This window comes from Meleagris gallopavo, chromosome Z, assembly GCF_000146605.3.
Source record: "Meleagris gallopavo isolate NT-WF06-2002-E0010 breed Aviagen turkey brand Nicholas breeding stock chromosome Z, Turkey_5.1, whole genome shotgun sequence".
NCBI classification, from domain to species: domain Eukaryota; kingdom Metazoa; phylum Chordata; class Aves; order Galliformes; family Phasianidae; genus Meleagris; species Meleagris gallopavo.
The window spans coordinates 25,892,546-25,906,473 of record NC_015041.2 but is presented as its reverse complement, the minus strand read 5'-3'; the positions used below and the strand labels follow the sequence as shown (position 1 = coordinate 25,906,473).

Genomic DNA, 13,928 nt, shown 5'->3' with positions numbered 1-13,928 from the left:
TGCAGGAAGATAATATTTCATTAGGACAGGCTTCGTTTTTCTTTAAACTCCTCTGATTAAAATAGTTTGTAAAAGTATTTCAGATTTCAGTTTTATTATATTTTTTATTAGCATATTTGTTTCAAACTGCAGAGTACATCTTCCAGAGAGTCACTATCATCCTGATTGAAACTCAAAAACTTCAATATTTTAATTTATTGCCTGTGACTAACAATTCAAGGTAAAGCCCTACCATGGGTGCAGGGAGAACACGGTACACTGTGTTTATACAGTCCACATCTGCATGAGTCAGCCTTACTAGCTGGGCTACTTTGACCTTTAAACAAAGAATTTGCTCTGCTGACAGAAGCAGGAAAGAATGTTTGGCCTGCATTGCCACATCAGCATCTGCTACTGTTGTATCCAAATTCTAAGTAACTCTCTGCTGTGCAAGAATCCAGAGGAATGGACATTCCAGTAACCAACTAGCTACACATATTTCACCTCTATTCTAACTTCAGTAAGGAGGCAACCAAAATCACCTCCATGAAGATAAAGAACCTGCGCCTGAAACAGTAGAGAAGAAACTGTAAGTAAAAAACTAAGCAAACTGCAAGTGAAACAGTGGAAAATCTTTAGTATATTTTTCAGAGGTCAGTCTTAAATCCTGTATGTAGATGAAGTATCAAAGCATGTTTTTGCCTCATTAGGCCTCAATTCACTAATTTTAAAGAAATTGGCCATATCTGTTAACATAACTAAACCTCTGAATAAGTCTCTTAGTACTCAGAATGAGGAAAAACCTCCCACTTCATTAGTGATCCAAGAAAAACCCAGATATAGAATCATTTGAGCTGGAAGGTACCCTTAAGGGTCATCTAGTCTAATTCTTCTGCAATGAGCAGACACCTACAGCTGCACCACACTGTGCAGAGTCCCACACAGCCTGCATGTGAATGCCTCCAGGGATGGGACATCCACCAACTCTCTGACCAGCATGTTCCAGAGCCTCACCAACTTCACTGTAAAAAGCTTTCTCATATCCAATTTAATTTCTCCCTCTTTTTGCTTGGAACCATTTCCCCTTGTCTTATCACAACAGACCCAGCTAAAGAGTCTGTCCCCGTCTTTCTTATAGAGCCCCTCTAGACATTGGAAGACCACTATCAAGTCTCCCCAGAGCCTTCTCTTCTCCAGATTGAACAGTCTAAATCTCTCAGCCTGTCCTCACAAGGACCGTGTTTTATCTCTTGGATAATTTATGTGGCTCTCCTCTGGACAGGCTCCAACAGGTGCATGTCTCTCCTGTACTGAGAACTCCACATCTAGACACAATACTCTAGGTGAGGCCTCACCAGCGCAGAGTAGAGGGGCAGGATCACCTCCCTCACACTGCTGGCCATGCTTCTTTTGATGCAGCTCAGGATATGGTTAGCTCTTTGGGCCGGGAGTGCACACTACTGGCTCATGTCCAGCTGCCCATCCACCAGTACTTCTAAGTCCTTTCCAGCAGAGCTGTGCCATATCCTTACATTCCCTAGCTTGTACTGAAGCAGCAGTTCCCAAATGCAGTGACATGGAATGTGCAGAGTACTACGTTATTTATATTTTTGAAGGTAGAATAAAAGTCTTTTAGTGATGTTTCAGATCTTGAAGATGAAGATGTTTTTTTTTTTTTAATGACCATATTCATTCCCTGTTCCATATTTTACATTATATTCTAGATGCTTTTTCACAGAAAACTAGCATTATATGTTTAAACAAAGACTCTGTAAGATGTTGAAGATCTAAACAACTAAATCTCATGAATAACTTTTAAAATAACGGTATATAAATATGGTAAATATGGTAATTTCTCCTTTTCCAAAACTCATTCACTAAGCTTTTCCCACATTAACCTCCTGATGTAGATTTCTAACCTGACTTTCCCCAAATTAAAGAGAAGCGTGTATGTAAGTGAACTGCAAAAATTCTTATTGTGAAGTCACATTCTGTTGTATTTATTTGATCTTGCAGAGGGAACTGGCTCTCTAAGTAATACTTTAAATCTATTAGAAAGCTATGTTGAAAATAAAAGATGGAAGATCCAACACTGATAAAATGGAAAAAGGGACTAAAAAGCAAAACAAAACAAACAAAAACAAACCATCCAACCCAACAGTATCATCAGTTCCCACAACTCACAGCTGCTTGGGAAGCAGTGGAGACACTTCTGAAAAACACATTCAAAACTCTAGAGTGGTTCATTAGGAAATATGTTTAGAACAAATAACTGAAACACAGGAAGTAAAATATTTTTATACATATTTTGGACTATGAACTTCTCCATAGTTGCTGCTAAAGCGGTTCCTTCAGTAGTATGCTTTGAATTTTTGTTTTATTTATTTATTTTTATGTTTCCACTAATGAAAGCAATTAGCAGTCCTAGGGAAAAACAGAACAAAACAATCAACATTTGCAGATGAATTTATACCACCATCATCATCTTTAAATGCAACTCTTTAATAACAAGCCACTGTCTACTATGCTTTTATGATCAGTTCTGAAATAAGTAAAACAAAATTGCACTATGAGCTTTGATTTCCACGTAATCTTAATTTTCTGACCTCTAAACTTCTTTATCTCCACCAGATACTGCAGCCAGCCATCAGCATATAAAATGTCTGGCTTAGTCCACATCTATATACATGCAGAAAGAAAAAGCCAGACAATAAATGATTTAAAGAGAGCAAATGGAAATAATTATGAAGAATGAGGAAGGATTTAAAAAAAAGTAATTCTCCATACAGTCTTTTCTATCAGAGTGAATAATAGGTTTCTGTGGTTTGAGAAGTACCGCAGTGCGATTGATACAGCAGAAGGAAGGAATGCCATCCAGAGGAACCCCTGATAAACTGAAAAGGTGGGCCTTATGAACTTAATGAGGTTCAACATAGAAAAATGCAAGGTTTTGCACTTGAGTCAAAGTAATCCAGATATGTATACAAACTGGGAGAAGAAATCGTTGGGAGCAGCCCCGTGGAGAAGGACTTAGGGGTTCTGGATGATGAAAAACTTAAAATGAGCCAGGAGAGTGTGCTTGCAGCCTGGAAGGCCAACGATATCCTGGGCTCCAACAGAAGAGGGGTTGCTAGCACAGCAAGGGAAGTGATTGTTCCCTTCTATCTTGCCCTCATAAGGCTACATCTGGAGTACTGCATCCAGGCATGAGGATCTCAGCATAAGAAAGAATTGGAGCTGTTTGTGTGGGTTCGAAGGAGGCCCATGAAGATGATCGAAGGGCTGGAACAGTTCTCCTGTTAAGATGGGCTGAAGAAACCAGGCCTGTTCAAACTAGAAAAGAGAAGGCTCTGGAGAGACCTCATTGTGGCCTTCCAGTATTTAAAGGAAGTTTATAAATATGACTAAAATCAACTTTTTACATGTTAGTTAGCGACAGAACAAGGGGAAATGGTTTTAAACTAAAGGATGGAAGATATAGATTAGATGTCAGATGGAAGTTTTTTACTGAGAGAGTGGTGAGGTGCTGGAACAGGCTGACCAGAGAGACTGTGGATGCCCCATCACTGGAGGTGCTTAAGGCCAGGCTGGACAAGGCTATGGGCAATATGATCTTAGTATTTGATCTACTGACTGGCAACCCTCCCTGTGGCAGGGGAGTTGGAACTTGATGATCCTTCAAGTCCCCTCCAACCCAAGCCATTCTGTGATTCTAACTGACACACTAATCAACTTATTACTTTTGAAAGTGAAGTGGCGTCACAAGTTATTTCAGTTTCAAAGATTTCTTAGTTGCTTCTGAACCACGTCCTGGGCTAGCAAATACCACAATGTTTAATAAAATTTTACAACTAATCTAGTTTTAAATATACATTGTCCAATCAATGCCAAAACCAACTTTGTTGTTTTAACAAGGAAAAAAATCACTCACAAAATTTAGTGCAAGTTTAATTCCCAGGAACAATTATTAAGTTAATTAACTGCATACCTCATCAATTAACCCTGCAGAGTTTAAAGTTCAAAACATTTCTGCACACTAATCTTCAGTGTACTGAATCAGGGAAAAAAAAATCACAACTGGTGAGGTAATTTATGGCACCTATAAACAGTCTTGCTAAAGGAAAGGAAAAAGTTCTGAAAACTATCAAAAATAGTAGGGCACAAATACTCTAACCAGATATGTAAGCATTAATACAGTAATATGAACTGGAATATAAGCATCAGTTTGTTAATGCGTTCGTGCTGGTTAGAACATGACATTCAGGCCTGATTCTAAATTTATGGCCCTTAACTCCCATGCAGGCTCCACTTGAGGATACGAAGAAATACGAGATGAAAATATCGTCAGCGTTAAATCACCACACAATGTCTTTTCAAGTCTTAACATCACTATTTTTGATGAAATTCTGAACTGAAAAATTAACAATTCAGTAGAGAAAAGTCTCTACTGTAGTGGTGTTGCACGTCTCATCCCTGTGAAACAATCTGTACAATATCTGTACAAATTTGTTTGGAAATTCCTCCAAAAATATTGTCACTTATGTGACACTTATGTGCACTACTACTTTTAAGCAGACCACATGCAGAGATTAATCATATTTTGCCATCCTATTATCACACATTCTTTTGTTTTATTTTGTAGCAATTTTAGTAATATGGTGATAAAATCAGACTGAACTAACTGAAGCAGGACTTTCTACTTGTGTTCACTTCTGGGAAGTATCACAGAATGTGGGCTAATGGCCAACACTGATCTTCTTCCAAGCCTGCTATGAACTGGAGAGAGGTTTTTAAGAGCTGGAACAGTAAAATAGTCTGAGGCAGTCTATTTTACCTTTTTTTTTCAAATGTGTTTTTAGTCAAATGGATTAAGTAGGACTCAGCATTTATTCCACAAACTAGGAAGCTCCAGCAAAGTGTTAACAGAGACAAAAATATTTCTTCTTTGGAACAATTTCATCTCATAACATTCCTAAAATATTAAGAGAGGCATACAATAAAACAAAAAATAACAAACGAACAGCACTATTGAGGGACTCCAGATAAAGTATAAAAACCTTTCTTTTTCCTTTGGAAAAAAATCAGAATTCAGAACAGAATGCTGCTGTTACACTTGCATTAATTTTACACTTTAAACTAATTTTGGCTTGCATATAAAACATGCATAATGCTGAACAGTTTCTAAACCCTCACCATATCTACTCCAGTAAATCTGAAACCAAATAAGCCTCAAAAAGCATAACAAACTAGAATTTAAAACAGTATATTGCAATGCATATTGAAGTACAAGCAGCTAAAGTGTTTCCCTCTCTTCCCATGCACTCACATCTATGCAGATGTTTTTTCGCTTGTTTATTTTTGTTTATTTGTCTGGTTGCGTTTTCTTGGAACAGTTCTACTAAGAGTACAAATGTATAAGCACTTCAGGATCATCTTGCTCCATCATATATAAGAAGAATTTCATGTGAAAGATAAAAAAGCAATAGGTTTTATTTTCAGCAGCTTTTTTGGTCCATTTCTTTAAATAGAGGCAAAACAATTATTTAAGGCATTTCAATTATCAACCAAACTCTATAGTTTGAAACTAGTTTTGAAACAAGTATTTTTTTCAAAAATAGTAATGCCTTATACAGCTATAACTTCACTGCATCTACCAATTGCCTAAAGCAGAGGAATGTAAAAGAAACTCTGATGCCAAGATCTTCTAATCTGCTTTTCTGACACTTTTTATTTACTGACAGTAAAACATTAACACTGTATTTAAATGAGAGCTAAGGTGACGGGAGAACTTAAACACTATATTTATTAGGCTTTTTCATCTTTATAGGAGGAAATATAATCACAGATTCAAGTTTCTGGTGTGTACTCTCAGTGCACCATGATCTCATTATGTTTACCTGCATTGCTTAAGAACTCTTTTGAAGCTGAAGTTATATTAAGAAAGTTTTCCTTTTATTTTATCTTTTTTGTCAAGATGCATACCATTTATGACTCAGCTAGAACTGGGTATTTAAAGAAAGGATACTGGAAGACTGGCCTCATTCTGCTTACAGAAGGTACATTTGCCAAGATCACAAACACTAAGCAGACCCTTATTCCGAATTCTAAGAATAAGACCAAGTCCAAGCTTCAAAGAACACATTAGGATCTAGTGTGTCTATTAGCTGATAATATTCTACAAAATCTGTTAACTTCCTGGTATGCCATGGAGGTGGCCAAAGAGAAGAATGGTAGAGAGGAAAGAAAACTTTACCTTGGATATGTAGAGTGTGTAAACCTACAATTGACCTGTTTTCCTTTCATTTTTGTTTCCAGCAGCTAATGAGACCCTGTCCTATTCTATTTAAATAAAAGGACAGTTTTCAATCTTCTTAACATTCTGCAAAGCTCACACACTTCCACTCACAGGTAACATAGATAAGTAACTACATAAGTCAGAGCTGGACAAGTCAGAATTAATGTTTGCATGAGTGTTAAAATATCACAAGCAATCGCTTTATCGTGAACTGAAGAGAATCACCGTACAAGTATCACTGGCCAGTCGTTCCATGCTCCTGAACTTCACAATCCTGCTAATGAACAGAAAGTTCTAACAACCAGTCCTTGCATTCAGAGCTACTTTAAGGTCACCACTTCCTAGCACCAGCCCTTCTGTTACAACATATGAGGGCTCACAAGCTAAGCTACTAGAATCTCAGAGAAGGTGGGCAAGGAGTTAATGAAGGGAAAGAGGTAGGTTTAGTTTCCCTATCAGGTCAGCAACCTAGCTTGCCTTAAAACACGGCTGTGCAATCACTACTGCCAGCACACAAAAAAGGAGTTAAGAACACACTGCTACAGTGGGAAAAAATAGTAAGATGATCCCTTTCAGGCACAATGCAAAAAATACATGAGTCCTTACAATGATTTTTTAATTGCTTCATAGTTAACAGAATAGATTTGCTAAACTATTCAGTCCTGCAGAAATAAAACACAAGTATTTCAGTGAAATAGTTTCATCTTCGGCAAACAAAACCATCCCCCCAAAAAGTTAAAGTTTCAGTTCTTAGTTTTTTTGTTCAGTTTGTCTGCTGGTTAATTTTGGCTTGTGTTTGGTTTGGGAGATGGATTGTTTTTTTATTTGTTTAATATCTGATCAACACAGGAGAAACTATAAAGCAGAATTAACGAAACTATCTACTGACAAAGCACTGCACCTGCACAGGAAAAGAAGTTCATAATAGCTCATAGAACAATCCACAGTTAGTCCCAGCATACATTATTTACACACAAACGCTACTGGCTCTCTTTTGATCTAATATAACAAGAAATATAGTAATTTTAAGAAGGTTTTCAGAACTGAGATCTAAATATAGATAGACTAGTAATCCCAGTAAGTTCAGTGAGATCTTCTTAAGTTAAGTCCATGCATTAGATTTAGGAGATTGTGAACAACCCAATAAAAACACTGTTTGGACAAGCACCTTGTCTTTTTCATCCACAGAAAAAGCATTGTATTATCCTTTTGGCTTGATAAATAAACCCTGAAGTCTTCACCATTCAAGAGACAACTCAGCTAACAAATACTTTCTCAAAAAACATGCACTTTTAGGTTGACAAGTCACTTTCCAATATTAATATACGAAAATTAGTCTGATATAGCTTGATAGCTATTTTCAAATCCCTCCTTAACAGAGCACATATAAAGTTCCAAAATTTATTTCATTCTTACTGCATAATTTATACATATTTCCATACAGTTTCAGATTTTACCAGTTAAAAATATATGCCCAGTTGAAGAACAGTATGCTATCAGTTATCATTTACTTTGTTTGCATTGTGTGCAGAAATAGACATACTAATTCCATTATTTATTTTAACAGTTTCTTTACCAGATTAGGCTTCTCTAACTTTTCCCCTCTCCTTTTTTTCTGATGACAGCACATCAGATGCAAAAAGTCAGTTTGTAAATTTGATCTACTCAGATTTCAGAAAAAGCAAGCATTGTAATATAACTTGTCCATATTAGTTTCTGAAAAACTGACAAATAAGTTGCAATGGTAAATTCCATTTAATTCCATAGCTCTGAGGACTATCTCAGAAGAAAAAGATGCATTACAATGGTGTAACACACACAGTTATTCACACAATGAAGCAAAAATTAATTCAATTTCAAATTTTCTACTAGCTGCCGAGTCAATTCTTCCAACATAATTTGTAATTGAGATTTTTTTTTTTAAGCACAAAACAAGCCTTCATAAACAATGAAGTTTTAAATGTTCATTATTTAACAGTTATGTCTTATGTTTTCCTCTTATATGACATCATCATCCTCTCATACTCCTCATAGGTTGCAGACACTAGGGGCTTTGTCATGTCCTGCCATGGAGAGGCTGTCCCCTGGGCAGAAGCTGTGGACAGCACTCAGCCTTGGCCTGCTGATAGCTCTTCTTCCCATCTGTGATTTGTTTCTCTTGATTTTTTTATATTGTGTTATATCAAATTCCTTTACCATTTTTAGTAAAATAGTTTACTCCTCATCTCAGTCAAGTAATTCCTACTGCTCACTTTTCCAATGGCTTCCCACAGTGGAACGGGCAGAGGTGGGGAGGACCTAGCCCCATCACAGACAAAAAGGCCCTCAATCCATGACACCTACCCACCAACTTTAAGTTATTCTGTGAATATGAAAATGGCCCCTTTACCACCATATAAATAATTTCTAGCCAATGATAAACCAAGACCATTTTATTATTTCCGTGAACAAACATCAACAACTACACAGTCTGCCTATGTAAACATGCAAATACACAAATACACCATTAAGGTTTTAATCTCTCCTACATAGTTTCAAATCATGTCAAATCACACCAGAAGTCAACAAGGTTAACCACAAATGTATCGTGTACAATTACATTACATTTTAACAAAGGAAATGTATTATATAGTTCACAAGGGAAATAAGATGATAATGACAACATAACACAAAACTAAAGTATTTGTGTACCTTACCAAAAACAGCCCATATTATGTATAAGATACAGGAAATTTGTTTCAAAAATATCGCAATTATTGTAAAGTTGGAGAGAAGAGAGGAATTTATAAAATATTTAACCCTAATAATTCCTAAAAAATATGATATATTTAACTGAACTACTACTAAGAAACTATTAAAGCTTGTGAAAGATCAGGAATCCAAAAGAACTGTCTTATATCAATTACAAAATTAGATCTTATTGACTCTGCTATTCAGAATTTTGAGACTTCATGAATTGCCAGTAAGTGCCAGGAATCCTACCAGTGTACAGCAAGCCAATTAGATCAGCTTCTCTGAACTGACTCTAAATCTAAAGGAAGATACTCTACGTAATCATCAAGGTTCAAAACACAAACAAGAAAAAAAATGTGTTTGATCATCTAATTTGCCCAGGACTTGTCTGGTCACATTTTCCTACACTGTGAGGACACAAAGAAAGTTTACAATACTTACTTGGGATACATTGGCTCATAAAGATACTTGTCTCTTGCCGGAGGGATTTCAAAAAATAAGATGTATCCATTCGCAGTCTGAAAGAGAAATACTGATAAAACGCACATCTGGATATCTAGATGCACGAGTAAAATCTATACAGATTCCTGTTGCTTCTATGTCTTATACAGAGTGAGCACACCTACACACTTTTCAGACATACTAAAAAATAGTGCTTCAAAACTCACTCTATGTAAAATCCACTTCTCAAAATCCACTGAACATATCACTCATTTGGGAGAAAACATGAAAATATGCTGCTGATGTAGGCATCCCACAGAAGTTTGTAACATTCATACAGATCTAAATACATGAAAATAGACAGGTATGTGGAACTTAATCACCTCATTCCCAAAATAAATGAATCTCTAACAGCATCATCTTGAGTACTGAATAAGAGAGAATTAGCTGTGCTTTCACAGAGAATTAATAAAGAAAGCAGCTAGTAAAATGTAGCAGGCCTTCAAAGCAAGACCTCCAGATGCTTCAACACATACAGACACCAAAGAAGCCAGGCATTGCCTCTCAGTACTAGTCATCTAGGTAGTTTTGAAAAAATCTTCATTGATCCATCTTTAGATAACACAATATATTTTTAAACTCTTCCTGAAAGTGTCTGAAAAAAATTCTACTATAATCCAAAACCTAGTTATATTTTGCTATTCTGGGAGACTGATCTAAAACTACAACACTATTCAAAGAACAAACACAAATCATTTAGTTATCAGATGTTGCAATCATGAGTGGAAGCTAATCCAGTGCAAGATGGACAAATAATCAGAAAAGTTTATTGTTCAAAATTAAGAAACATGATTTGTTCAAAGCACAAACTTAACCTTTAGGCAAACTGGCAAATGAACTTTAGTTAAAGAGTATTTTCATACAAACATTTCGATATAGGCTGAATATGTACCTAAAGCATCATTACTGAAGTTAAGTAGCACTAAAATAAATGGTTTCAAGTTGCTTTGCAAGGTTGTTTTCCTTTTCTGTGAACAAAGGAAAAAGTAACACCTGTTAGCTTCGTTCATCAGTTCACAGAAATCAAATTTTCTGAAATGAATTTGTGCTTCAGCTTCAAAAAAGTCCAATGACATAATAAAAGCACAATTCTTCCATTCAAAGCAAATACCTTTCCTATGTAAAACTGTCGAAGCCATAAAGCTGATATTGAGACGGTCCAAAAATAACTGGAAGATTTTCTGTGAGCAGTAATACATTCCAGCATTATATAGGAAAAAAAAACAAAAACAAAACAAAACAACAACAACAAACAAAAAAAAAACAACAAAAAAATCCACCAAAGATGCTCATTTTTAATATCTTTACAGGTTCTTTCCATTACATCATTAAATATTTAACCTCTAAGTTACCTTATACTGGAAGGAAAAGTAAAACAATACTGTGAAGTAATCTTTATACTGATACTGTACAAAGGGCCTAGATGAATCCCATTCAAAACACAAGTTACTATTGTTACAGGTTCATTTCTAGACAGAACCTCAAATTCTGTGAATACCTGGCTGAAATGTAGAAAATTCAACCAGATACTTGCTGGAAATTGATCACATTTGTTTCTACATTGCTTTATAACACCTGTGCTGCAACAAAATTTAGTGAAGTTTCATCACTGTCTTCTATTCCCTAATCATTCTCACCTCTGATAGTCAAAACAAACATTCAATGCCTTACAAGAGATTTCACTACATTTTTTTCTCATATGCTGTAGTGTTTCATAAAGTTCTGCTTTACTTCTGGGAATAGACCCTGAAAAACAACCTGTACTGGAAGACTGCCCAAATCAGGCAAAAGTCTAAAATGCCAATATCTTTCTCTGCATTGAACTGTCTTGATCCAAGTTGATTTATTTGCTAAATTCAGTTGTCATACTAATCTAAGCTCAGCAATACTAGGAAAAAAAAAAATTATTAGTACAGTAATATGAGAAAAGAACCTGCAAAATATTGGGGGATAAAAAAAGAAGCAAGAACAAACTCTGCCAAAAATGAACAATGAACAGCGATGGGGACTATGATAGTCCAAAGCAGGATTAAATGTAGTTTACAAATGTACCAGCAGTTTAACTCAGGAAGATACTAGTAATATAAATTCTAGAATTTCTAGAGAACAATAACAGTGTGAGAACTGCTTAAGCTGGTTTAACTGCCTACCATTAAACCATTAACTGCCTACCAGAGATACTACAAAGCCTTATGTGCCAGATCAAAATTTGCTTTCAGTACAAACAATAATTACCTCACAGCAGATGCTACAAATTGATTTCCCCTCCCTGTTTGACCATTTTAAATTTTACTTTGTGAAACCTAAGTTTGCAATACGCGCATATACCATCTGATATTATCCGCAAAAATACAACACTATGCATTTAACTGCAAAAAATAACTTGAAAGTCCAGTAACCAAATGGAAAAAAATAAAAATAGCCTCAACATTTGCTGAACCATAAGGTCTTGAGCAAATAGATCTCGACACCATAGAAAAAAACATACAAATTAACTCAATATAACAAACTACATCTCTTCTGAATTTCTACCTGACTTCATTGGAAAATGCTTGAGTAGTTTACTTGTGATTATATTCTGGTTACAAAATTGAAGAATTATTAGTTTACTCAGGATAAATTTTACAGAAGTCTCCTTTTTGCTACTATAGATAAATATGATCATTCATACCCTGAAAATATAATCTGATACAAACAAATATTAGAGTAATATATTACTGCATTGATTTCAACTGATCTTTTTAAATGGTTTAAACATTGTAAGCTAACTTATCAAGAAAAGAATGCCCCAGTACTACATATAAAAATGGGATCTAAGGAATTTTAGTAGAGGCAAGAACAATTTCATCAACCATCTAGTATTTTCCACTATGACAGAATGTCTGATTGGTTTAAGAGATGCTACAAGCACCACTTTAAGTACAGAAGATGGTTTATATTTGGAGATGAAATCGCCATACCAAACAAGACAGTACTTGCTACACAATTTGAGATTCCATATTCCCAGCTTCTGATGGGTAATTTTAATGACTTCAATCTTTTGCAGCTTTTCACAAGGAAATTCAACAACCTCAACTTTAAAAGCTATGAAAAAATATACTATTAATTTAAGACCAGTTTGTAATATAAGACCTGGCCAAAAGTTGCAAGAATCACATACTGTATTCCGAATCACTCTATTACTGCATCACATACTGACATTTGAAATGTCTACTGTTACTGTGTCTTACACCTCCAACTTTCTTCTAAATATTGGAGCTCAAACACTGCAGTGAACTGCAGTAGCATAGCACTAGTTATGAAACGTGACTAAATACATTTTTTCCCACATGCAAAACATGAGTTCAACTTTTCATCCATTTAAGATTCACCTTTCTGAAAAATCCATAAGTACTATTTATCAAGCTAAACATGCTTATGTTGCCTAACTCCTTAATTATTTCCTTCATTCACATCTTTATTCTTCAGATCACAAAAATATTGAGGTGCTGCACAACCTCTAGCAAACACATCTAAACATTTTAATAAAGAACTACAACTTGTTCTTCAGGAAAAAAACACTAGAATTACTAAAGAAAGTTTCTAGTATTCCTTGTTACTACTATCCCTTATTACTCACGTAAGACAAATAATTAGTTAAGTGTATGTATAGATTCCAGATTTCTGCAAGGAAACAGGTAATACAAAACTCTTCTTACAATAATTTAACCACAATAAGAATACTTACTGAAACAGCTATCATGGTGCCATCAGGCCGCCATTCTGCTTGCTTATAAGGTCCAAACTGAGAAGCTGCTTTTGATAGTTCCTTGTAGCTCACAATTAATACGCTGGGCTGAAGGGAAAAAAAGGAACACAATAATTACATCATTTGTCTAGAAGAAATGGGAATTAAAAAATTTCCTTTCCTTACAACATGTTTCTCTCAAGAAGAAAAATTAAAAATTGAGTATTTGACAATGCACGATACAATGGTGCTTTTAAAAATAACTTAAACTGAAGCCCTGCCACATTGATGTTCCTCATGTCACTTTCAAATAAAAGACAGTGATATAGGTTGACTTGTTTAGGGATCAGTATATTCGTTTAAGGACCAATACATTAGTTTAGCAAATGAATCAAGGGGGAGTGCTAATTCTAAAACTTATCATTCCAACTTTGCTTGGTGTGAGCAGCCTTGTTTTCTTCTAATTCTTCTCTATAAGAAGCACTGGAGTCATAACAGACTACTTATCTTTCACAAGGTGCAAGGAAGTTTTCCTCAGATTTTCACATGTTCCTATGGAAGTTGCTCATTATGGCATGAAATGGAAATTTGCCAAACTGGGGAAGAACAGCTAAGGGTCAGCCAAAAGTCTAAGTAATTAAGCCAATCGTGGAAAAATGGGTATAAAATGGGCATAGGACCACCCTAAATGCA

General features: G+C 35.4%; 1 protein-coding gene across 1 annotated transcript in view; it reads right to left on the bottom strand.

Moving 5' to 3' along the window:
* The window catches only part of RIC1 (RIC1 homolog, RAB6A GEF complex partner 1), a gene marked incomplete at its 5' end in the record, with an annotated part of 38,471 nt that extends 25,107 nt beyond the window's left edge, over positions 1-13,364 (bottom strand). The window contains 2 exons of the mRNA XM_019610204.2: positions 9,449-9,525; positions 13,236-13,364. Of these exons, the coding sequence (XP_019465749.1) occupies positions 9,449-9,525; positions 13,236-13,364 (206 nt within the window). The remainder of the gene's footprint in view (positions 1-9,448; positions 9,526-13,235) is intronic.
* Positions 13,365-13,928: the final 564 nt, after the last annotated feature.